Genomic DNA, 27278 nt, shown 5'->3' on the forward strand with positions numbered 1-27278 from the left:
CTTTGTAATAACAGATTATATACAGGAGGTCAGGGTTTCTTAGAAGGTTATTTGCTTGTTTCTCTGGGAAAACAAACCCCACTAACTCAGACTTCCTCTTCATATAAACAAAATACATCAGCTGCACTTCACTCCAGGGGTTCTCTTTGAAGAACGCAGAATAACAGTAATGGAACCAAGCAGTGGTGTGTTCAGGCTCTGCCCTGACGCTCCCCCCGCCCTGCCCCATCCTGCCCATCAGAAAGGCAAAAATGCAGATGTCATCACCACCCCACTTTCCAAATAATGCAGAGGCACAGAGAGGTTAGATAGCCTGAAGAAAGTTGCTCCAGTCCTTTCTTCCTCTACATTTTTTTTTCCCCATCAATACCATTCCTCCCTAAACAAGGAGTAGAAGTAGTGTTTTAGGGAGACTAATCTATTTTAGAGACCAAACCCTTGAGGCACTGTAGAAGGCCAATTTACATATAAGCAATACATTGATTGCAAATTAACTTTTATTATTATTGTTATTATTAAAGCTGACCTGGCTGGCTTTGTCACTCTCTTAACTATAAATTGTGTTAAGTTACTTTATGTCCTTTAAAAGTAGTAAAATGCACTCTCAAAATAATCAAGATCCTCAAATTCAGACCAACTTTCTCCTGGACTCCACATTAGGTTTTACTGTAACTGGCTCCTAATAGCTATATTTCTTTCCCTGAGAGATGCTAGATGTGTGGCTGGAACCAGATGACCACTATTCCAGAGGTCCCAACCACTTTTTCCCAGGCCCCAGTACACCAGCCTGTGATTGATCCATGGGGCAAGGCTGAGGCAAAGAACGCTGGGCAGAATTGTGGTGTGGCATTCCTTTAGTTATTAGTCTTCTTCCTAATGGCTGAATTAAGGGTCTGGAACAGTTCATTTGAAAATTATTATTAATACTGGACCTGGTCCCAGGTGGAACCAATATACTTTAGTCTCTAAGGAGTGGTGGGTTCCCCCAATGAGATAAATTAACTCAAGGAAGCAGATTATCTATCATCTGGTACCTGGTAGGTAGTAATTTACCAATTGATATTCTGGTTCCCTGGAAGAATTAATGTACCTCTCGTTGGAAAATATTCTCAGGCAGTCATTTCACTGCCTTCCTTCTGCACCATCTTTTGGCTCTCAACGCTAGGTTTAAAACTGATCCAGTTCCCAGACCACCTGTTTATGAGTTCATATCTCATGCTAAGAAAACCTGACAAATGAAGTCTTAACTTTCAAAGCAAATTAAGTGAATTGTCAGTCATTTAAAGAAGGATTTTTTCGGGAAGCAGCCGCATAGCACAGGGAGATCAGCTCGGTGGTTTGTGACCACCTAGAGGGGTGGGATAGGGAGGGTGGGAGGGAGGGAGACGCAAGAGGGAGGAGATATGGGGATATATGTATGTGTATAACTGATTCACTTTGTTATAAAGCAGAAACTAACACACCATTGTAAAGCAATTATACTCCAATAAAGATGTAAAAAAAAAAAGGATTTTTTCACACTTTATTAAAAATACTGTGGAACTGTCTAGTGTGGCTAAAACAAATTTGGATGGAAAAAGGTGTACTTTTCAAAGGTATGGAGACACAGGTGTACTTGCAGGTTGTTCAAGGCCAAAGGCATCTTTAGAGCCCTCCTATGCCAAGAGCAGTATCTTATACATTCTAGCTACTCAGTAATTATTCACTGTCCTGAATTTCACACACTCCATCCTGACGTATCTTCACAGCTTAACACAGGGTTTCTCAACTTCAACAGAATTGTCATGTTGGGCCAAGTAAGTCTTTGTTGTAGGGTCTGTAGGGTGTACTGTAGGATGTTTAGCAGCATCCCTGGCCTCTCCACTAGATCCCAGTAGCACCGTCCCTCAGTGTGACAAGAAAAATGTCTCTAGACATTGCTAGAAGTGCCCATTCCCAAGATCACCCCCATTTGTACCACTGGTCTAATGTTTCTTCTCTTCCTTGAAGTCATTTGTTGCCAGAGCAAATACTTCCAAAAGGCCAACTTAAGTCTTTACTAGTGAGACTAGTATGTATTGATATATCGGGGTCAGAAAGATTCCTGAAAGTTTTGTCAGCTTTTCCGCTCTGTAATTCCACAGGACGTGGGCAGTTAAATGGAGTTGTTGGCACAAACGTGGCCTGAGGAAGATGAGTTCAAACACTCTTCAATTTTGTCTTCAAGACTAAGCATAATAAAGTGTCCCTTGGTGGTCCTCCTCAACAATGATTGTACTCCTAGCTTTGCTATGTTTGCCAGGGAATCTGTTTGTAGTTGCACAAAATGTCATTAAGCTTTTTAGAAAATGATTTTATCATGTTTCTAAACCTTTTTTTAAAAAAAAAAAAAAAAAAAGGAAAAACGTAGTCACCAAGCTCAGATTTAACGTTGTCTTTTGTGACTTTGTACGTTCTCGTTCCAGGGTCACAACATCTTTGCTAATTTGTCCTCCAAGGAATACAGTGACCTTATGCAGCTTTTGAAGCAGTCAATACTAGCAACAGACCTCACGCTGTACTTTGAGTAGGTATTGGCATTTGATCTATTTGACAAATGGATATCTAAAGTTTCAAGCTGTAATTAATTTTCAGGTCCATATTAGGGATTGCCTGTTATTCTAGCACTGATATCAATGTGTAAATGACCTAAACTTTTTGTTGTTGTTTTTTTCCCCTCATCTAAGAGAACTTCATTAGTGTGGTGTCTATAAAACAAGACAATCAGGGCTACAATCACGAGATTTATATCTTTCCTCTGTTTTATGAGCCTTGTTTGGGACTCTTGGCTGAAACTAAGTGATGGCCATTTTTATTTTAGAGACTGGCTAAGATTGCTATTTTAGACTATGATTTCCGGTTAGATCTCTAATGGCAATGATGATGCTAATGAAAAAGATTTGTTGCTGAAAGGATGACCAGAAAGCCCAGCCTTCATTCCTTGCCTCTCCTCTAGCTCTCTTTCTCAGAAGAGCCATCCTCCTTTTCCCAAAGCTCAGGCCTCCATCTGAGCTGGCGATTCCATCCCGCTCGTTTCCTGTGAGACCTGCTCCCTCGGGTACCACCTCTTTTGGCAGCCTGGTTATCTCTTCCTTCACTGATATGCACAGTTTGCTCTGATCTTAAAGACCAAACAACTTCCCTTCCTTAAAAAATTCTTTGACCTGACCCCTTGGTCTTTAATTGCTTTTCAATTCACCTTTCTTTTACTGCCCACCTTTTAAAATAAATGGAGCACATGAGTACCTTTATTTTCCTAACACCCACTTACACTTTGGAGACCAGCATCCACCTTCACATTCTACCAGCGTTGTACTTTCAGAGGTCACCAGAGACTTCCTTGTCCCCAAATTCGATGTCATTTACTCATTTCTGATATTTTCTAGCTTCTTTGAGACATCTACAGGTTTACTGATTTCTCATTGTCAATTTCTACTCTCTTTTCTTCCGCAACATCCATCTGCCTTCCTCTCTCCTTTTCTGGATCCCTTATAGATTTCTTTTCTCCTTGCTTCTACGTATGAGTTCCTGAACCCATGTTCTTCTTTCTCTACTCTACTCAGATTCACTCCCCTGGCCTCAGTGCTATATTACGTCTATAGAGGCATAGAGAAGACCCTGAAATTCTTCACTCTAATACTACCTCACATTCTAGACCTGCATCTCCAACGCCCATCTTAAAAGCCTTCAGTGGCTTCATTGCTTTCAAAGCAACCTCTAAACTTGGTTCGCATTTCAAGGTTCTCCCTCCATAATCTGCCCCCAACTATTTTTCATTATTATCTTCCACTTCTCTCCAGCATGATTTGTACTCCAACCAGACAGGTCTAATGTTACCCTTTGTTTTTTGTTTTTCAGAAAAAATAATCCTTTTTGTTAGTTAACTGCATGTTACCCTGTGAAAACACCTTATGCAATGGCCCTAGTTCCCCAATCATCTCACCGTTCCTACATGGAATCCTCTTCCTCCACTTCCCCATCTGGCTGAACTATCTTCTACCACCTTTTCCAGGAAGCGTATGTCACTCCCTTTGAATTTTATTGTACTTGGCACTGCATCAGTTAGAATTAGATTCAATTGTAAGGGACAGGAAACCCAGAGTAACAGGAGCTTACTTCTTTGTCGCATAAAAGAAATCTGGAGATAAGCAATCTGCAGTTGGCAGAGTAGCTACATTAAGTCATCAGGGACCCAGGCTACTTTATCATTCTGTGCTGCCACCTTCAAACACATGGTTTCCACCTGAGTCCAAGATAGCTGCTCATTTTCCAGGCAAAATGTCCACATTCCAGTTATCAGAAGGAAGGAAGGGACAAAAAAGAAAGGGACCAAAGGTGATGCAAGTTATCTTTTAAGAGAGTTTTCTGGAAGCTTCACATAACAATTCCACTTCCATTTCATTGGTCAGAATTTAGTCACTTGGCCATCCCTAGGTTGAAGGGAGGTTAGGAAAGGAAGGCTTCATTTTGGGTAATTATGTGCCCTGCTAAAGTCTAGGAGTTCTATTACTAAGAAAGAAAGGGAAGAGAGATATTTGAGTAGACAACGGATAATCTGTGCCACAGGTGTTTATTGCTGGTCTCTAGTGAATGGGTTATGACACAGTACAGTGCAAGGAGTAAAAGGCTTTGGAATTATATTGGTCTGGATTTAAGTCTCGTTCTGGCATTCTAGTTAAACCTGGTGTATTGAGCCCAAGTGTCTATGTCCTCTCCCTTCTGAAACGCCACTAAAATGGCACCAAATAAATTTAAAAGCAAAAACAAAAAGGCGTAAATCAGAGAACCAGAGAGGGCCCAAAACAACTGATAAGAGATAATCCATTTGTGGAAAATGGAAGGCCAGCTGATGAATGTAACTGATCTGGCAGAGTGGAGTGGAAAGTGGGAGGACAACTCTGAGAAGCAAGCCAGTTTGTCTTGCAGAGCCTTGCTTGGGGCTTAGAGACAAAAAGTACCAGTGAAAAGTGAATGCGACGCTCACAGCTTAAGACAAGGAAATTACTAAAAAGTCAGTTTTCAGAACACTCAGAGCCCACTAAGTCCTCCACCAACCTAACCAGATAACTCCCTTTCCTCTATCCCTGGAGAAGGGCAGAGGTTTATTCTCTGGAGAAATGAAAGAAAGCACTCTGGACTGAGAAAAGTTCAAGGTGGGAATGAGACACAGAGCTCAGAAGAAGGGATGAAATCAAATGGAACAGGTCTCTGGATTGAAACCCCAAGCCCATAGCCCAGTCACCCAGAGGCCAGAATCTGTAAGCCACACATCCAGGTTTCTCAGATTCAGCAAATGGAAGTACAGGAAGTGCAGTTAAATTTGAATTTCAGATAAACAATGAATAATTTTTAGTATAAATGTGTCGTATGCAGTGTGTGTGGGGGACACACACATACAACTCCTGCTTAGCCTTTTAATGCCGTACTCTTAACATGCAGATAGCAAGGATCACAGAACATTTTATGAAAGTCTCGCATGTGAAATGCAGAGACCAAAGCAAACAGAAAATAAATGGAATTCAGAGAAAACAGGGAGAGGAAGAAAACAAAAACCAAAAACTGTTGTTAATATCCTTAGAGAGCTAAAATATTGCCCCCATGAAATAAGAACAGAACGCTTTAAAAAATAATAGGAGCAAACTGTAGAAGAAGAAAGAGCTCTTGCAAATTAAAAACATGATGGCCAAAATAAAAATCAAATGAAAGCATTGAGAAATACAGTCAAAGGACAACAAGGCAGCAATATGAAAAACACTGCTTTATTTCATTATATGCTTTTTAGTACTGTTTGACTTGTTAACTGTTGTATTACTTTTATAAATATAAATTTAATTAATTTTTAAAATATATTTTAAAAGTAAAAAATCCTAGCTCTGCCACTACATAGCTGTGTGTCATCAAATTATTTACCTCTCTGAGCCTCTCTTCTTCATGTGTAAAATGGAGATAATAGTACCTATGTTATCTGTCTTATGAATGTCTTATATCTTATAAATGTCTTGTATGTCTTATAAATGGTGGCATCTACAACCTCATTTGCTTTATAGGCTATTTATTTTGCATGTTTTGTGGCCCTCATTTTGACTTAACTGTCATGCTGTTCCATCTTTTTCTGAATTGATGCTCCTGAATTGGTTATTTATGGAAGCCTGTATCCCTTTAATATTCTTATTTCCTGTGTCTGACACTTGCAGGGTTTTGTGTTATTTTTCTCAAAGTAGAAGCATTTTCCCAAACCAAGTTTCCAAGTAAGTTCTAAGGGAGAAAAAAATGTCAACAGTAGGAGTGCATTCATTAAGCCCTGTTAGGGATGTGACGAATCACTGAGTGACCGCTGGGATGCAGTCAAGGAAGTTGGTTGCAACTTGTTTTCTCATTACTCTGCTCTTATCTTAATGCTGCAGCCCCGGCTAATGTTTGCTGACTCCAGAAAAGCTGGCTTGTTCTCTTTTTGTCAGCCTTATTGTTTCTTTGAGTTTCTGAATAGCTGCTCATTCTCTAATCTAGACCTTCAGGAGGCTGATTCACTTGCCTGTCTAAAGTTGCATTAAAGTACTGCCATATTTTTAGGCAAAACAATTCCTAGGGTTAATGAGGGGGAAAGCAGCTACTACAGACTGTCTCCCAGTTGCTTTTATTTCACAGAGATACAGTTGTGGAATTGGAAGGGATGTTAGAAATGATGTAATCCAATTCATCTCCTTTATTTTGTAGATCAGGTACTAAGCTTGAAAAGGTTAAATAGTGTAGTTTCGGTCACATAACTAATTAGTGGCTAAGCTGGAACCCACACCTCCTGTTTCGAGGCTTTTCCACAAATACTGTATTCCTCCTCTAATGGAAGAATTAAGAAGTAGTTGTCATTTAAGTTGGGGATGCATTACATGGAAACATTGACCTTCCCAGGTGTACATGAATTGGTTTATTATGAAAAGCAGGATGAGTTCCCATCCTCTCTCCCAAAGCAGAGCCAGAGACAGGGGTTTGCATGCACATAGTCTAGTTTTGGAGGTAACATCAGGAGTAGGAGTCGGGGACTGGGACAGTGAAATGGGGAAGGAGGGAAGCTCTTGTAAAGACACATTCCCTTGTTGGTCACCACTGTGGTCAGTCGGGCTTGATACCACAGGGACTGTCTGAAAAGTCTTGTATAAGCTGCACCTCAGAATTACCCACCAGCCTCCAGCCTCTATCAGCGAGGCTGTTCCATGGGAGTTAAAACTTCCATGCACTTCCAGGACATGCATGCCCAAGGGCTGGGGATTCCTACAGCCATTCCCCATCCCATGCATGGGCGCAGAGAAGTGCCAGGGAAGAAAGTAAGCAAGGCACAGGGCAGCCGAGGCAGGAGCCATGGTGCTGGTTGGAGCAGCAATGGCTGAAGGAAGGTGGACAATGGGGCAGCCTTGTACCCTTTCTAGAAGTTTGGATCATCCTTGGTTCTTCTGCCCTGACTACTTAAATCAAAAGCCTTGACACAGTTGAGGTCAACCAAAAAGGAAGCTCACTGCTTTCCTCCCCTAAGAAGGGGAAAGTCAATCTAGAAGGGGTCAAAGCAGGCAGGGAGAAGATCCAGTCCTTTTGCAGGGAGGTTATGACTCATTCCTGGAGGCAGGATTTCCTGCCATGAGCCAAAAGGGAAAAATGTAAAATTCCTGGAAATATGGAATTCCTTTAAAAACAACCACAAAACCTTGTAAATTTAATTTCTAATGGCTTTGGGTATGCTCAGGATTCTATACTACAAATGATGGGTGAAAGCAGAATTCACAAGTTTAAAAAACAGAAAATCAAACAAAACCTCAGTGTGAATTTCTAGGCTTCACAACCTAAGTCTGGGGGTTAAGTCTTTAGTCTGATTTTCCAACTCATTGAAAGCATTTTCCAGTTACTGCTGAGTGATTTTCTGAAATTGATTTCTGTGCCTATTTCTGAGTCCCCGCAGTGAATATGGCTTTGATAATTAAATAGTAATTTCAGCATCTCAAGCAGGAATTAGATATACCCTATTGGTAACAGCCATGTAACTTTGAGAGAGTCACTCACTTAATCTCTCTTTGCCCTGGTTTCCTTGTCAGCAACATGGGAACAGGTACATCACCCATACCGAGCTCCTAGAGTCCTTGTGGTGGCCAAAGGAGATTACCTATATGAAAGATAATTAAAATTTAGATTAAATAATTTAAATTTGATAACACCGATCATTTAAAGTACCTTATAAAGAAAAGAATCATTCAGCCAGAAAAATTAATAAAATTTGGACCATAAAAGATGGCACTTGTTGGGGCAGACAGAGAGAGAGATCCAAAATTACAAGTGTTAAAACTTCAAAGAGATGTCGTAGTTGCCTTAGACTGTCTGCATGAAGTCAACAAAGATGACCTTGCATCTTCCACAATTAGTAATAAAAACAACACCTAAAATTTCCTGAGTGCTCACTTGGGAGCTTTATATATACATTATTCCATTTAATACTTAAAGCAGTTCTGTCAGAGCAGGTACTATTATTGACCCCATCATACACATGAGGAAACTGAGGTTTGGAGAGATTCAGTAAATTGCTCACCATGTTAAATGGTAAAGCTGAGATTGGAACCAAGTATTTAGACTCCAAAATGCTTGTAACTATTCTGTCATTCTCTCTGCAGTTAGTTTAAGAGAACCAAAGGGGAAACTGAGGCCACTCCTGGAAATACTTGGGCAGCAGTAATGCCAGTTCCAGACCCACTAGATATCAAGCCGGTGGCAACTGAACAAACTGCTGATGCCACCAGCAGGCTGTGGGTAGGGTGGAGGCTCCAAGTGAGAGTTGCTCAGGAGCCTCACCTGTGGGGCTGAGACCGCAAGTAGAGGCTCCTTGTTTGTTGTTGAGCTATCCTGGGACATCAGAAGTTGGCAGTTCTTTAGCTTTAATACAGTCATGGAAGCTGTTGCTCTCAGGTAGCAGTAACTGTTTAGCATTCATCCCCAACAGGTTGTGACCACAGAATACTATATCCGTCATTTACCAGGTGCCTGCTCCATGCCCAGCACTGTTCTAGGCATTACAGTATCTCCCTGTATCACCACTAGAATGGGAGCTCCATGAACGCAGACATCTTCCTCTTTAGCTCACTCTTGGAGCCCCCAAACCTGACACACTGCCTGACATAATAAATTCTCAAAATATTAACTCTTTGATATTGAATTCTCATATCAGCCTGCAAGGTAGATATTGTTATCCCCATATTCTAGATAAGGATACCTGGGCTTAGAGAGGGCACATACTTTACCCAAAGTCATCAAGTTGTCTGTGACATGTCTCCATGCCACATTGCCTCAGATCACTATTTAAACCGAGAATTATCCAAGAATTCAGATTTTATAAACCCATTTGGGTGCTTAATGCTTTTCTGGTTGGCTTTCTAAATTCATCAGACTAATCTTCAAATTGAAAATTTTTCACTTCCCTTTGTGCTCTGCAAGCATTCATCAGCCATTATGGAAAATGCCCAGTCTAATGGTTTCTTTGTCTTTGTCTTTCCAAAGGGATGCAATAAGTAGCATTTCTCAAAAGCATCTGATGATGACAACAAAATGTACTAAATTGTCTTAGATTGTTAGGAGTTATGGTTTGACTATCCTTCTAAAAATTAAACTAATATCCAAAATAATTTATTTTATAAAATACAATAGGAACTCAACAAATGTTTCTACTGCTATGCAGACAGGAATATTCATACAAATGTTTATTAAGAGTCCACTATGTTCAGAGTTTTCAACCTCTATAGTAGCCTACACTCAACTAGCCCCATATTGGAAAGGAAGAGGATAAATTAATGCATAGTAAGGTGTAATGACTTACAGGGCTTAACCCATTGTTCTTTCCCAAACATTCTTATATTTTAACAGAGCTGATGAATTAACCCACGGAAATTACTCTAATGGTAAAACAACAGACACAGTGACAGGTTAATGGAAGAAATATTTTGGTACTTTTCTATGCACATCAAAGCATTTTATATCTATTCATCCTCATATCCCCATCCACGTGATATTGCAACTGAATAAAACATGAGAAATTTATCCACTAGCACTTATTGATGCCCTCTTTATGCCAGGCACTGTGCTAGTTGCTGGGGATCACAGGCAGAGAAGACATAATTCTTCCCTTCAGGGACTGAGAACCCAGTGTAAAAGTGAGAAAAACAGTAATACCACATCGTGGGGAGTGCTATGGGCCAAGTAAATGCAGGGGCAACTAGGGCATGCTCTATCCAGCCACCCCTTGGACCACTTCTTGTCCTGGAGATTATGGATCAACTGAACTAACAGGGCCTTGTATTGTCTAATTTTCTGTCATTTTCAATATTGAGAGTCGTTCTGGTCTTTCCATTTCCTGCATTTGCCAGTTTTATTCGTGCTGTCACCAACAGCACAGCACCTAACAGGTAATTTCATTCAGGTTCTTAGCTGGTCATGTGTTATCAGTGCTAGTCTAACACAGGGAGACAATTCACTTTCAAAATAAAATATATGACTTTCTTGCCTTTAGTCATAATTACTGGAATTAACATCTGCCTACTAATTTATTATTCCTCTCTGATGCTTTTATGCCCAAAGTCCAGAAGTGTCTCCAGAATCTGCATTTAGCAATCAGTCGCAGATGTATGGTCTGCCTGTTGAATGAGCTGCAAGAACACTGAAAGAACAAAATTCCCCTCCCCTATACCCATTCCACCCCGTCCCCTATACTCTCCTTCCACACGTCTGACAATTCTGGAGTTGAAACTGCAGGAGAGTCACAATGATGATTTTCCACCTCAGCAGTAAAACCTTCCTAACATTCATAGAATTTTAGTAGATTCAGAACAGTTAGATAAATAGATAAAGATTATGTGTCCATATATACATGTATAGTTATATAAATTTACAAAAAATATTCCTGATTAAAATATACACAGGATTGGTGATTTCTCAATTTACAAATAAAAGGTGCCTTGTAGATGAATTACAAACCAGAAAAATTTTCAATGTAGCGATGGGTGACTGGTAACCAATCTTTAAAATTATTTTTGAAAGTAATTTTAGCAGTGCTGTTCAAATGGTGCTTTTTTAAAGATTGCTATTTTTCGGAGTGAAACGTATGTCAGGAGAGCAGAATAAAAGCCTAATAAAAACATATATGATTATAAATGAGATTTTCCAGTAAGTTGCTTTCCACTAGCTGAGGTGTTTGCCATTGTCCTTGAAAACCAAGGTTCCCAATGATCTGCTTGAAAAGTTAATGATATATTTCCTCATGACAAGGAGTCTGGATACCGGGAGTGTTATATAATTTTGTGGATTTTCAAATGTTCGTTTTAGCAGCCCCATGTTTTTAAAAGCACTCCTATTTCTAACAGTTTCACATATGCTGATTTTGACTCTATGATCTATATACACATACACATACAGATGTTAAAAAGAGCATCTGTGTGGGCCAATTTCTCAAAAGCACAGTGAATTTCACGATTATCTCTAAGGAGGAGGTCAGAAATACACCACCTAGAGCTGCAGACTACCAATCTGGTCTGGGCCATCTGCAGCTCTTTGGAGCATCTCATTGTTGACGGAAAGACCTCTGTCTGGTGCCCACCGTGGTACTCAGTACTGGGTACTTCCTTAGTACAGCAGCCTGTGATGCCATTATACCTATGTCCAGATTTTCACAGCATGCAAGCCTATTTTGCCCCCGTTCATGCAACACACAGTTTATAAAGATTATCTCAGAGGGCCAGAACTGGGAAGCTCGGGACCCGGAATCTACTTAGATCTGCCCATAACTACCCTGGGACCCTGGGCAAATCACTTCACCTTCCTTAACCTTGAGTTTCCTCACCTATAAATGAGAGAATTACAGCAGATTTTTTTTCAAAGGTTCCGTATACCCCTAACAATCTGTATTTATAATGAAAACTCAAATTAAACATAGAAATCATTCTATGACCCAGCAATTTTACATATATATAAGTGTGTGTGTGTGATTTATGTACACAAACACACATAGAGACAGACAGAGAGGCAAAGAGGGATCCAAACCTTGGGACGCCAGAATAAATAGACCCTATCAAGAAATAGCCACACATTCGGCTTCCCTGGTGGCACAGTGGTTGGGAGTCCGCCTGCCGATGCAGGGGACACGGGTTCGTGCCCCGGTCCGGGAAGATCCCCTATGCCGCGGAGCGGCTGGGCCCGTGAGCCATGGCCGCTGAGCCTGCGCATCCGGAGCCTGTGCTCCGCAACGGGAGAGGCCACAACAGTAAGAGGCCCGCGTACCGCAAAAAAAAAAAAAAAAAAAAAGAAAAGAAATAGCCACACTTTTGTCAGTGGAGAAAAATAAAATTAGTATGCCACATTTTTCTGTTCTCTATGAAAAGATTCCTTCTGCCCCTCCTCTACCTACCACCCCCTAGGGATAGTGGATATTCCCTTTTGTCCTGATGCAGTAGACCCTGGCTTTGTTATAATGTTATGTGATGCCTATGACTGATTTTGGGTTCAGTTGATTTAAGACTTTCACACCAGCAGCTCTAGGTGTTAAAATTTTCATAATCATGGAGATTTATTCTTCTGGTGCTATTTGGTTGGCATGTCATACATTTGCAATTAAAACAAACTTCTATATTGAGTTAGACGCCTAGGTAATATGCTTCCACTTTACATCAAAAATGTTATGTCTCATATATTGAACATACTCTCAGCAGGTATTCCAATAGTTATGGAGGAAGGGTCAGGCACTGGTTGGGAACGGTGTTCTTACATTTCCCCCAACTTGTTATGTTGTCCACCTGGATCAAGTTAGAATCTAGTCTTCAAGACAGGGCTTTTCTTGGATAGGTTTTAGGTTGTTTTCTTATCTCAATCTCTCCAAATGACAGCTGTGAAGAGTGTAGAACAATTGGAATCTAGGTGGAACCAGTGTCTAAAGAGTTTTTTCTTTAATGAATAGTTTTCTGAGATCATCTTCTTCATTCATTCACCAACTCAACAAATATTTATTGAGCTCCTGGTACATGTCAGGCACTGTTGTAGGCACTGGGGATTCAGGGGTGAACAAAAATGGGCCAGGCTATTGTCCTCATAGAGCTTGCCTTCTAATGATTTCTTAGAATAACTCATAGGATTGAAAAGACATCCAGGTGCTTATGATGACAGAGATGATGACTGACAAGCTCTTTCAGAAGGCCTTCCATGATCTTCCATGACTCTCCTATCTAAGCCAAGTGCCTTCCTCTGTGCTCCCAGGACACCCTGAGCACATCTTAGCTGCTTGGGGCAGCCATTATTCCAACAGCTTGTGTTCGTATCCCAGCTCTGCCACTCACCACCTGGGGCCAGTTCACTCAACCCTTCTGAGCTTAATAACAGTAGCTAATCCTTACTGAGCACCTACTGTGTGCCAGACACTCTGCTAAGTGTGTGACATAAATCATCTCATTGAATCCTCCCACCAACCCTAACAAGATAGATCCTATTGCTGTTACTCTTCTCTGACAAGAAAACTGAAGCCCAGCAAAGTTCAATAACCTACCCAAGGTCAGTCATGTGGTTAATAAGTGACAGAACCCAGGAAGTCCGCCTGGAACATAATAAGGGCCCAACAAATATTAGCCTCCTCAGGGTGAGGAGTAGGGGCAGGCAACTGAGGTGGGTCACGAAGAGTGCAGCGTCAGATCCTGTCTTTATTTAAAATTTTGATGTTTTGTTCATCATGGGGTTTTTTGTATTTATGCTGATTTTTAAAAACATTGCATTAAGATATTATTTGTCTTGATTACTGAGTTTGGGGCACCCACTTGAATTTTGTACCCAAGGCGAGTCTCTCTCTAACCTCAGTCTAGTCCCAGTATCATTAGTATTATCATTAGCATCACCTTTGAAGGGGGATTACCTGTATTTGTTGATCACCCCTGGTAAACTCAGAGATGTTTACAAATTGTCTTGTGTCCATAAAGCCTAGTAAAGAGTTGGCACACAGTAGGTGTTCAATAAATATCTGTTGCACCAAACTTTCTGCTCCACAATTATTCAAAAGAAGAAGAATTTCCATTCAGGCAGAAAAAAGAAGTAGATGACCTCTTCAATCTCCATAAAGTCCAGTTAGTCCAGTGTGTATCACTGTTGGCAGTAATACCGTTAATATTATTTACACATCAACCATGGCTATCAGGTATTGAGTATCTACCAGTACCAAACACTTGATGCACCTCATTGCAAATATTCACCGCAGAGCTGGAAACTGAGGCTCAGCAATGTGGACACTTGCCCAGGACCATACAGCTAGTGAGTGACAGTCAGCATCAAGCCCAGGTCTGTGTGAGTCCAGACGTGGGCTCTTTCCATTCCGCCATCTCTTTCTACTGCAGATCACAGTCAGTGGTGGTGATGTGAAAAAGGCATGACCATGGTCAAAAAGAAGGGAGTGGGCAAGTGAAAAAGGTGGTAAAGGTGCAGTGATGTTGTTGGGGAGATTATTCCATCCGTGGTGTGACCTTGACCTGTACCCACTTGAAGAAGCAAATCCAGGCCCTGCCTTTGTGTCTCAAATAAGGAAATGAGTCACCTGTTTGTCTTCCTGACCTGCCCCCTTTCAGGTGAATTGAGTTGTCCATCTGATCAGGTGGCAAGAAGTCCATACTGTTGGCCAGCTGGTGATGGGGACTCCAGACAAGAAACAGAGAAGCCAATAGCACTCAGCATCTTGTCCTTTGTCCCCCCAGATTACAATGGGTCAGCATAAGTGTTTAAGATCCTACTCTGATTTCCACCATAAATGACATGGTACTATTTTCTAAAGTGTATTCCTTAAAACATCAGTGCTATGGGATTCTGTGGTTAAGTCAGGGTGAGTAGGCTTTTCTCAGTATTTTGCAGAGCCTTCAAAAGGCTATTGTCGTGGTGAGTCTCTAGAGAGGTATGTCACAGGCAGCATTTCTCATACCCACTCGGCCAGAGCACTCCTTTTCATGCAGCACCTCCTAAGACTGGCATTTTGTGGGATGCACTTCGGGAAACAGCGTGCCAGAATCCTTTAAATGGTCTCTCATTAGGAAGTGCCAAGAGAGTGAAACCTTGGGAACTGATTCTTAAAGAATAAAAATGGTGATGTCTTTTTTTTTCCTTTCTCACTATAAATATGAAAATCACATAACTAGACTAAAGGAAGATTTTGAAAATAGAAATGTCACCCTATATTCACAATTTGAGAAGATTCCCTTCTTGTCTTTTCCATATCTATACATCTCCAAATGTGTCTCCACATGCGTGTGTATCCAGCACTTAAAATGTGTAGACACATGCTAAATGCGCTGCATGTCGTCTCATTTAATCCTCACAATAACTGAGTCAGCAAATAGGACCCCCAAGTTAGAGCTTAGGAAATTGAGGCTCAGAGGGTTTAAGTGACTTTCCAAAGTTGCAGAGCAAGGCAGTGACTGAACCATTATTTAAACAGAGTTATTTCTGACTCCATAGCCTATGTGTTTAAGCACTGAAATGGTGAAATAGTTATCTTCTAACCTCTACAAAAGTATTTGTCCTGAATTTACTACCAGGGAGTTTATCGTATCTTGGATCATCATACAGGTCAGTTCTAAGTTGAATGATAAAAGAACATTCTGGAACTCTTCCCGCTTTTTATGTGTCCTTGCCTCCCTTCTCTGACTTTCAGTAAGAGTCACAGGGCTTCACATCAAGTAATCCCAAATGCAGGACCACACTGTTTTCTGTTTTGTGGCTCGATAATCTCCTCCGTTGTAAATACATTCAGAAATGATTGTGGCTTTTTCTTGAAGCCTCAACATTTTTTTTTAAAGTGATTTATTTTGATAGCACTTTAGCCTCATGATTTCAAATATTAAGTTACTTGGTTGAGGTGGTCTTATATTTTCCCATAAATGTGTTTATGTCACCGCACAGACTGAGAAATTTCATTCCAGGGTTTGTTTTTTTTCTTTTTTCATTTGATTTCATGCAGGAGGAGAACTGAATTCTTCGAACTTGTCAGTAAAGGAGAATATGATTGGAACATCAAAAACCATCGTGATATATTTCGGTAAGAAACAGCTCTTGTTTATGTGTTTCTTCATTATTTGACGATTTAGCCATGCTTTTCTGACAGTGCTAAAAGCACACAAGTAGTTTTTAAAGTAACAAAGCTTACATTCAAAACGTTCAGAAGTTAGTTGAATAATTAGAGAATGTGTCTTTTCGTTTTCTAATTTATTTTATTTTGCCTCCTCTCCATAAATTTGCCTTCAAAATTAGAAAATGATGTTTGAATTGGTCCCGTTTCAGCAGGCATGCAAATTGCAGGAGAGGGGGGATTTTTGAATCTCCGGAAACAGTTACACAGAACAAAGGAAAGTGAGAGTTAGTTTGGGGTTTTTTTTAGAGACAATAGACATTGTAGATAGAAAACCAATCAAAAGATTTTGGTGCTGGAAATAAGGAATCTGTTCTAGACTTTTCACAGGACTTCTTCCCAGTTGTTTAGAAAAGACAGCAGCAAACCATCATTTTTATGTGGCACATTTTAACCACCTGATTGCAGCCACTCCAGCTGGTTAGGCACTATTCCTCTTTCTCTCATACCCTGTCCTTCCACTGTCCCCATCTCACCCATCCCCAGACTTTCTGGTGAATTAGTCCTGTTCCAGATTTATTAAGCATTTCTGGGAAAGCTTGTGAGCTTTCTGGGCTTCTGGGCACAGTGTGTCTGCTCCACAGCCAGGCGACCACTGGCATCGCCCCCAGTGAGATCCCTACCCCAGCCCTGGCCCGCATGCACGTGCAAGACCTCCGCCTCCATCTGAGAACACAGAGCCCTGCCTGCCGCTTCCCTCTTCTCACTCTCTCACCAGAGGGCGCTCTACTTCTCCCCTCTCTGCATTACTATTTCTCTGTGTTAGCTTTTTTTTGAGGAATTAAAGACAACTGTGCTTGTCTTACAAATCAAGATCTGTTATCTTTACAGACCTTTTCTGCATCCTTTCCGGTGGGGTGGCAGGGGCGGGGGGCTGGTGATGGGTGAGGGTGGGAAGGACCCTTCCTGTCTTCAACACTAGCATCTCTGCTCGTGTCCTATTCCAGTCCCTCCACCTCCCTGCCCCACCCCGACCCCTGACCTTGCTGTGTCAATTATACTTCTTTGGCTTGCATTTTCAAAAGCTGACTTCTTTTTCCCCCCAGCATGACCTCTCTAAGCCTAAAAAATATGCTTCCATCTCCTCAGTAAAAAAAAAAAAAAAAAAAAAAAAAAAAATCCCTAAAATCTGCCTCCTTCTTCAAGTCCAATCATAATTTTCTTCTCTCTCTCAATTCCACACTTCACTCACACTCCTTCTAACCTCTTACAAGGCAATTTATTTCTTTTTAAATCATTTTTAATCCCACAAGTAATGACAGGAATATATTTTTCTGAAACAAAGTAAAATTACAGATAACCCCCCAGTTCTTTGAGCATCATTCCCAATTCCCATACTGTGCATAGCTTTGCTCTGTTAGCAATTCCTTGTTTCTTTTCAGACTGTTGTCAGAGCATTTCCATACATGTGTACCCATGGGAAACATACTATTTAGTGTAGATTTGTTTGTTCATTTTAACATAAATTATATATTTACATGTCAGTCTGGACTCACTTGTTCACTCAGCTGTATGCCTTGGAATTCTTTCCATGTCCATACCAGTATCATCTTTGATTGTTGCATAGTATTCCAAAGTATGAAGTTACCACAGAGTATTTAGTATTTAGAGTGAATTCCTCCACTGAGGAATTTAGTTGCTGAAATGTAATTTCTGTGCGTTTTGAAAGTCACCGGTCACCTCCTAAGGATCAGATCCTACAGCCTTTGTTCTCTTCAGCTTCCTCCATCTCTTCGCAGCCCTAACTGTGTTGGCCTTTCCTTTCTTAAAACTTTTCCCTGCCTTGGCTTCCGCAGAGCCCATGCTCTTCTGTATATTCACTTTCTTCTGACTTTTTCTTCTCCTATTTGTGCTTCCCTAGTCCTTCCTCCTCCCCACTGCCCCCTAAGTGTAATCGTCCCTCAAGGAATTCTTCTCTTTTTCCTCAGCATCCTCACAAATGGTCCCACCGGGTTTCTTGGGTCTGGCCTCCCTCCTGAGCACAACTCGTAAAATGCCAGCACTCGTTCCATGTCTCCACCTGAGTGTTTTCCCACAGACGTTTTCAAATTCTTCGGCAGGGAACCCCATATGTAAGAAAATCTTATTTAGAAGCACAGTACATAAAACAGAGGTGAGATGCTTCAGGAACTCTCCTCTTCCCCCAGCTCTGCCCTCCCCCCCCCCCCGCCCCGCAATTTTACAGCTGGACTCTGACCATGTGCACGTTGCGGGCAGCTGGCGGGGCTCAGGGGGAGCACTGTCTTAGAGAATTTTGAAATAGTAATAAAACCAACTAAAAGTTGGTCTGCTTTTTATCATCACCATGTGCCTGCAATCTAAACAATGTCAACAATGAGACGCTCCTCCCAGAGAAAAATCTTTTGTTGGAATAAATTCTAAACAACGGCTGAGATTACTGTTGAGTATCAAAATAATTGCTATGAACGCTTCAAATTAGCACAGTATTACTTATCCTTTCATTGTGCATCTATCATACATGTAAGTTAATTCCAAGAACGTCCAGTTATTCCGTCAGCCCCTGGCACAGGTGGACTCCGGACACATTTTCAAGAGTAAGTTGCTAACGGTTCGGAACTTTCTGCACTCACTCCAGATGCAGTTTGTGTCTCCAACCTCTGAGAACATCACCTTTCTGCTTTTAAACCATATATTCAGAATAAACAATGATAGCTCGGTGATTTTAAAGATAAAGAAACAGAACTTGAGTTACTTCCATTCTGTCATTTTATGTTGACCATTTGGGGTCTGTATTTGTGTTCAAAATTTAAAACAGTGAAACAGAATGCAGACTGCGAGGTGTAATCTTTTTGTATGGTAAGCATAAAATTCAGTTCATACGTGTAATCTTTTACTGAATTTGGATATATCTTTTAAATTACAGTGTATTCCTTTTGAGTTGTTAATGCTTTTAAAAAGTAGAGAAAAACAAGAAAATAGTAATAATCACAAGATAGTTATCCAAATAATTTTGGCTCCTAGAGGAGGAGAGCCATGATAACAAGGAGCTGCTGCGAGTCTCAGATACACTAGGAACACACCGTCCCCTTCCCGCCCCACAGAGGACATTCCTGACCGTTCATTCCTGCAGTCACACTAAGCAGATTGTACCACCTAGCTCTAAAATGCACTAGAGTTGTGCAGACCTCAGGACTCAAACAGTTGCTATAAACTCCCTCCCTGCTCTCATATTTTAGAGAAGGCCTTTCAAGTACAGAGGCTTGATCTAAAAAATAAGGTAAAACTGCCCATTCGCCTCCTTCTGTTCATCCTTCCTGTGCAAGCTCCCAACCCTATCCTTGACTTTCTTTCCCCTCTCCCCTCCTTTGTTTTATGACCTTATCAATTTATGCTTTCCTACTGTCTCTCTGCTTCCATTCTCTACTTCTTTAAACTATTTCCACATCTACTACCTAAAGTTCTCTCCTTGAAGCTCTGGCCAGGTTCCTCCTGTGTCCCCAACCTTCATTGACTCCCCACACCAATTGGATAAAGGTTTCAGACACTCCACCGTCCTCCCTCCCAGTCTTTTTCAGTCTTCCTTCTCTATACAGACTTTCTGCTCCACTGCAGAGTATTCATTGAAAGTAGAGGCTCTTCTGTCAGACTATATGGATCCTAATCCTAGCTTTGATAGCTCCTAGCAGTGTAACCTCAGGCAAGGTACCCGAACTCTCTGATCCAGGAATGCAAAGCACTATTTGCTTTGTAAAATGGAGATAATAATAGTATCCCTACCTCATATAGAGACTATGTAAATCACCCTCTAATGCCTCTTCAATAAATGGTAGCTATTAGAATTCTCATCATCAGAGCACCTAGCAGATACTCAATAAATTTGTTGATTGACTGATTAATGTTGATATGAATTTGAGAAGTAAGTTTCAAATTATCAAGCAGATGGAACTTAAGTAATTATCCAACTATGGTACAAGTAGGCAGCTTCACAGAGATTATTTCCTGTCCGGGAGAGAGACTACAAAGTCTAATGCATTACCTACAGTCATGTCCCTCTCTGGTACCAGCAGAACCTAAAATGAGAATCACTGGAGTTTAGCAAGAGGGGCTCTGGCAGCTTTGCGATAAGCACAGAATCCTGAATCCTTTACGCACTTTGGGAAAGTTGCTTAATCTCTCCATGCTGCCATTGACCTCTCTGTAAAATAGAAATAACAGCATCTTGTGATGAGGAGTCATTTAGTTAGTAGTTAGTTAGTAGGTAGTTGGTAAAGCACTTAGTACAGAGGCAGGCACATGTAAGCACTGTAGAAGTGCTTGTCACAAAAGATGAAGCACGAAGAATAGACTGATGTGTCTCTTTGCACAGGGCTTAGCACAGGAGTGTTTGGAATTAGACGGTGCCTGATTCCTAGAGGGCTGCTCATGCTGGCGCTGCCTGGTTGTGCCTTGAATGACCTATTGTTATTTGCCGGTCTGCCTTGTTCCCTGGAGGGTTTCCTGGAGAAGTTACACAAACCCTACCACCATCCAGGCATGCCCTGCCATCTGGGAAGCAGACATGTTTCCAAGGCAGTAGAATCCAGCAGGGTATGAAATGTTAACACCTGACATCAGGGCAGCCCTCTGACCTTTGACAACACACTCCTTTCTTCCAAAAGGAGTTAGCCAAGATGTGGTTTCCCAGCTCAGATCCTTCGTTAGTTTTCATCACGCGCTGCTGGTTTTAGTAAAAGAAAGCAGATTTTGGACAAAGAGTGTGCCTGATTTTTCCCTTCTCACCACATCCAATTAGAAATACAAGAGTTATCTACAATTTGAATTGTTCCCCCTGTTTTTTATATCCAGGTTTCAATCTGGATTCTAGATTTCTAAACCAATAGAAATCTGCCCCTCAAAAATCTGATTCAGATATTTCCTGTACTTTCTTACGGGCTCAAATTAATGAAAGCTGTAGCTGAATATGTTTCTTCTTCGTAACGCTTATAAAATATGGTTGTAGCCAGGTAGTAAACTGGAGTCAAACTGTGTGGTTCTCCCCCGCAAATCTTAAATGCAGGAGACACATATACACTATTGATACTACGTATAAAATAGACAACTGATGGGACCATACTGTATAGCCCAGGGAACTCTACTTAATGCATTGTGGTGTCCTAAGTGGGAGGGGATATACGTATATGTATGGCTGATTCATTTTGCTGTGCAGTAGAAGCTAACACAACATTGTAAAGCAACTGTACTCCAATAAAAATTTTAAAAAAAGAAAGAAAGAAAATTCAGGAGCCCCTAATGGGGCATGTAGTTTGCCTTTTTGGTGTGGGTTTTCTTCTGTCCCTATCAATCAGTGATACATTGGTAAACAGGTTTATGAGCTATGTATAGAGTATTATATACTGATTCCCTTGCTGAGAGTTAAAAATAAAAAGCATCGTCCACTACAAATTATTTTAAGCAGAGCTTGCTTGGTTCAGGTATAGAGAAAGCAGTGCTTGGCTTTCCTTGATCTGCCGCAGGCAAAACAAAAGGGCCACCGAGAGTGTGTGCGAGCTTTGTCTTCCGAAGTAGTGCGGCTGCATGATGGAGGTGCTAAACATGGGTCTGTCAGCAGTGCTGCCCTTGTTGAGGAAAAGAAGATGTAAGCTGGCCGGGTCCCATTTTATTTATGTATGTATCTAGGACGGGTTTGTTTAGGAATGCAACAAAAGATTATTCAGGCTGTTTTGTTTGGTTCTGTTTTTCAGATCAATGTTAATGACAGCCTGTGACCTTGGAGCCGTGACCAAACCGTGGGAGATCTCCAGACAGGCGAGTGGTGATTAATGACAGGTCTCAGCCGAGGAGGGACTGGGGGGGGACAGTATTCCCAGAGCCCTGTCTACCAGGCACTGAAACCTGAGTCAATTTGCATCAGTATTAACGTGGTGTAAAAAATAGCAGGAGGTTTAGGGCGACGGTTTATTGCCCAGCCTTTCTTTATCGTGCTTCCACTGAGAAATAATATTTCTGACTCTGTAAGATTTTTTTTAATGCACTAAATCCAAATAACACCTTGACCATTTCTTAAGGCAGGAGTTTCATACGTAGTGTTCTTGAATAGGTAACCGTGTTTTAGTACAAGGTCCAGTTTTTTACATCTGAAGGAAAAAAAAAAAAAAACAAGGATAAAAAGGAATTTCTATTTTTCTTTAAAGTCTATTTAGAGATCAGAGGGCTCTTTGGCCAAAATGTGTAGTATCTAATTTAATTTGTGTCCCAAATTTAATGCCTTTACCACCTCTCTGGTTTCACTGCCCAAAAGTGTTAGTTCTAGAGCTAGAATAGTTTTTAATCCCCTAACTACCCAACTAAAGGTCCTTTATTACCTTGATAGTATTTGGTTAATAGCTCTTTTGGTTTTATGAGGCACCTACTGGATGGGCTGCGGGGTCTAAAATGATAACTTGGTATCCTGAGACTTGACATTTAAGGGAAAATAAGATACATTCATATAACAATAAAAAACTAATATTTATTGACTAAATAACCAATGTTAAATGACTGCTTTATAAGTATTATATCATTTAATCCTCAAAAATCCCCTGAGGTGGGTATTGTGACTGTAGTGGGCTGAATAATGGCAACCCAAAGATATCAGGTCCTAATCCCTGGAACCTGTAAATGGTTTTTCCTTAGAAGGAAAAAGGGTCTTTGCAGATGTGATTAAGTTAAGGACCACCTTTATCATTATCATCATCATTATCTGGATTACCCAGGTAGGCCTTAAATTCAATCACAAGTGTCCTTATAAGAGAGAGGCACAGGGAGGTGGCACATTCAGAAGAGGAGAAGGTGTGTGAAGACAAGGCAGAGATTGGAGTGATGTGGCCACAGGCAGAAGGATGCTGGCAGCCACCAGAAACTGAAAGAGGCAAAGTACAGATTCTCCCCTGGAGCCTCCAGAGGGAACATGGCCCTACCAAGACCTTGATTTCTGTCCAGTGAAGTGATACTGAACTCCTGGCCTCCAGAACTTTGAGAGAATACATTTCTGTTGCTTTAAGCCACCAAATTTGTGGTAATTTATGACAGCACTAGGAAACTAATACAGTGATTATTCCTATTTCACCAATGGGAAAAATGAGGCTTAGAAAGGATACGTAGCCAGGCATATAGCTGGTAAGTGGTGGAGGAGGAATTCAAATCCTAGCAGATGAGATTCCAAAGCCTTCATTCTTAGTGTTTTATGCTTTCTTACACAGGAGGCACTAATCAGCATTTTTAAATGATGCAAGTGTGTTGGCAGAATGGGCTATGTTATCACTAAGCTCAAAATCTCAGTGTTTTAAACTAACACATCACCTGGAGACATGTGCCTCTGGGCATGGCTGGCGCCTCTGTCCTCATCCTGGACTGGGGCTGAGGGAGCAGCTACTGTCTGGATCATTCCAGCAGAGGCCCGGGTGGGTCTTACACTGGAAGTTAAATGCTGTCCCCCTGCCTACAATTCATTGGCCAGAACTTGGTCACATGATCCCACCAGCCAGGAAGTGCCCATCCTTCCATGTGCCCAGAAAGTAGAAAGCCAGAAATAGTTGGTGAAAACATACCACTGTTTGCCCTTCTAATCACCAAAAATGTGATTCACTCTCCTTCCTCCAGGCAAAATATACTCATCCCCCCACCCTCCAAGGGAGTTGACCCAAATATCCCATCAGTCGTGATATTAAGCTGGAAGTCCAGGATCTCTGGATGATATGTGCTAATCTCTACAGCAGGTCTGTAAAGATTAAACTAAAGATGAACTAAAGGCCCACACACACCCAAAATGTAGCACATAACACCCACTCCACAAAATACTCATTATGACAATCCCATTTAGAAAGGGAAGAGATGGCAATATTTGGCAGTTAGGGGTCCACAGCAATTCCAAAATCCCACTGGGCATTCTCTGGGAGGGCCTTCTACTCTGTGGTAGGCCCTGATTCTCAGGGAGATGCTGCCCAATTCAATATTTTCCATGGCCTTTAGATCCACCCTAGGAAATTATTCCTTTTCCATTATCCTCCTTGGCTAGATTCAAAGGCCAAGCAGCTTTCTCAGCCTGCTTCCCCCCTAAAGAAGTTTGAAGACCCAAGGCTTGTTTTAAGTTTTAAATAGTCAAAGGCTTGTGGGGGTTTTTGGCACATTTAGTCACCTTCTTAGGTCTTTGATTCCAGTCACTTCCATTTGCTAATAACACATCCACAGTTAGATTCTATACAACCTTCTTAGATCTACTGTATTTCTTTGCTTCCTTATATTCAGGAACAAGGAAATACAGCATGCATACATCTTTCTTCCTCTCTCAACAGTTAATTCCTAGTATTGGGGGCCTAGTATTTGGCACCAGTGAGGAAACCATGTAGTTCAATCATTTTTCTGGGCCATTTTGTCTAACTAAAAGGATGTTGTGTGTGCCACCTAATTCATTCATAGTTGCTAACTATGTGTTACTGGCCACATCTTCCATTTGATTCTTGTTGCAAGGCTGAGTCTTGATCAGCCTTTGTCATTCAAAGTGTATCTCAATTTTTATTTTCATAGTTTGGGATTAAGAAGCAGCTTCATATTCTATCCCTACAAGATCCTGAATTTGTAACTTTCTCTATTCCCTTTCATTCCTAGTTATAGACCTGCCAACCCTTTTCTGAGCTCACTTCTTACAATAACCTAGCAAAACAGTCAACAGCAACCATCACATGCTATTAACTTTGCTTTCCAGTCTCTTCCCCTAAGGCTATAAATTCATTGGGTACACTGTTTGCTTTATTTCCATGAGAACTGTACAAAATATTTTGCCACTGTGTAACATGGGTCATCATCCTCATAGCTTCTAACAACCTCACTGTTTCACAAATACCTGGCCCCCAAGCCGATGCCACATATCTTAGGGTCTTTCTTTCTTTTCTTCCTTCCTTTCCCTTTCTCTCTCCCTTCCTTCCCTTCCTTTCTGTTTAATAGCACTACCTCACTTCCATACCAATTTTTGTTAGTCAAGGCTAAGCTAGGCTTTGCTGCAGTAACAAATATAATCTCAAGTTTTAGTTGCTTAGCACAAATGAAAGTTTATGTGTTTCTCACATCACAGTTCAGTGCAGGTGGTGCAGTTTTCCTATAGACTCTCCTCCAACGAATAGCTCTCTTCCAGTGCCTTGGTTTTCGTTTTAGTATGACATGCTTGAAGTTACATAAAGCAGGTTATGGTGAAGGATTTGTGTGGTTACATTGCTTATTTCTACATCTCTGCCCACCCTTCCCTTCCCCAGTGTGGAAAGGCCTCCCTTACAGTACAGTTTGGGAATAAACTGAAGAGAATATGTAAGTGGCTCTTCCAGGTAGTGGGGAAAAGTGTAGTATTGAGAGTGGCCCCTGTGATAGGGGTGGAAGGTAGTGGAGAGTAGGAGAAAGTTAGGGGAACCGGAGGAAAAATAAAGAAGATTAGAAAGGGGGTAGATGAGGGATGATCTGCCAGGGCCTTCAGAACCCCAGTGAAATGCATGTCACAAGGAAAGGAGCAGCAGCCCATGTGGGAGCCAGAAAGTGACCAAAGTACTTGAAAGGAAAAAAGTTTCCACATTGAGATTATAGAATGAAGAGGCCCAATGGCCACTTGTAGGTGGTCTTCTTGGTCACTGATATAAATATTATTTTATTTTTAGGATTTGAACTTCTGCCGACCAGTGCAGAAACTCATGAGGTCAGGGAAATAAAACACAAAACCATCTTTTTCCAAATGTTTCCATCAGAAATCTTGTCACGACTCTAAACTGTAGATCTCATTTGTGTTTGTATCTGAATTGAATAGGTTAGGTATTTTCAAAACCTTACTCACTTCTAATAGGATTTTAGGAAACAGTTAGACAAAAACAATAGAAACTTATTTTAAGAATAGAAATATATTTCCAATTTCCTGGATGTTGATTTTTTTTTTAATTCCCTTTCAAAATGTGTTTTCATTGGTGTCTATTTCACTTTGCCTTCCTCACACACATGACTCTAAGCATGTGGGTTTCCCCAGTCAGCCCCCAAGGCCTGATTAGCATCTCAATTTCCTTTTTTAATAAAAAATTCAATCAAGAGCCACTTAATAGTCCTGATTGGGATTTTAAGTACAAATGAAACAGTGGTACAATTTGAGCTGTGAAAGCAGCTCAGGGGAAATACCCAAGATCACTTTGGAAAGCTCAAGGAAAAGGATTTTGTTTTAATTTCTTTGCTTTCCAGGGGCTACTGACCTCTGCAGGACTCCCACCTCGGGGTGACCTCATATGCACACTTGCATTCTTTAGTGCAAAAGATCCACCTCAGAGGATTCTGAGGGAGAGTTATGGGAACTGAATAATGAGGCCAGGTCCTTGGGGGACCATTTCTTCTCAAAAGGAAGGCCAGAGACCAATGAGAGAGGCCTGGAGTGCTAAAGTGAAAGGCAGTGGCAGAGACTAGAGAGAGACAAGTGAACCTGGTCCTAGAAAGACTGAGTCAGTTCCAACTGGTTTTATGCTGTTGAATTTTTAAAATGTTTAAAATCTGAACTGGCCGTTCTATTTTTTAATAAATGACTGCATACTTGCTACTCTCAGATGTGTGTGTGGGTGTTAGAGGTTGTTGTTAAGTTTTGGCAATGGTTACCATTTATGGTTGACAAATCTCCTGAGAGATATACTTTAGGTAAATTATCTTGATTCTCTGCACTTGACCAAAATTAAACCACTCTAACCTTTGCCAGACCTAAAAACCTCATCTTTACAAGAGCCTGGAATAGAGAAAAATTAGTCTGGGGATCCAGATCTTCTTGCCATCAAGTTGTCTGGTATTTCTTTTCTGCTCTTCCAATATTTTGTAATCCAGCTAGTTCACCTCAGAGATATCCTAGATGTACATCATAGTGTTGTTGAAAACGCCCGTTCAGCACTTATCTGTTACATCAGTTTGCTTCCCATAAAACTATCAGTAGAAGCACAGGGCTTGGGGAAGAAGAAAATCTCTGTAAGCTTGACCATGATCAGTAGCTTCTGACCATCCACACTAATGGATGAAAAGTAGAAAAATATGTGTCCTTACTTTGGAAAAAATCTCTGTGGTTTGGGGTAGAACAGCCATTCCATTGTGCTGTACC

At 41.0% G+C, this 27278-nt stretch overlaps 1 protein-coding gene across 1 annotated transcript in view; it reads left to right on the forward strand.

Annotated features, from left to right (window-relative positions):
* PDE11A (phosphodiesterase 11A) overlaps nucleotides 1–27278 on the forward strand; it is a 420155-nt gene that overhangs the window by 355771 nt on the left and 37106 nt on the right. Inside the window, exons 15-17 of the mRNA XM_067741438.1 lie at nucleotides 2445–2545; nucleotides 16016–16093; nucleotides 21886–21949. Of these exons, the coding sequence (XP_067597539.1) occupies nucleotides 2445–2545; nucleotides 16016–16093; nucleotides 21886–21949 (243 nt within the window). The remainder of the gene's footprint in view (nucleotides 1–2444; nucleotides 2546–16015; nucleotides 16094–21885; nucleotides 21950–27278) is intronic.

This window comes from Pseudorca crassidens, chromosome 6 (genome assembly GCF_039906515.1).
Source record: "Pseudorca crassidens isolate mPseCra1 chromosome 6, mPseCra1.hap1, whole genome shotgun sequence".
In the NCBI taxonomy this organism is placed as follows: domain Eukaryota; kingdom Metazoa; phylum Chordata; class Mammalia; order Artiodactyla; family Delphinidae; genus Pseudorca; species Pseudorca crassidens.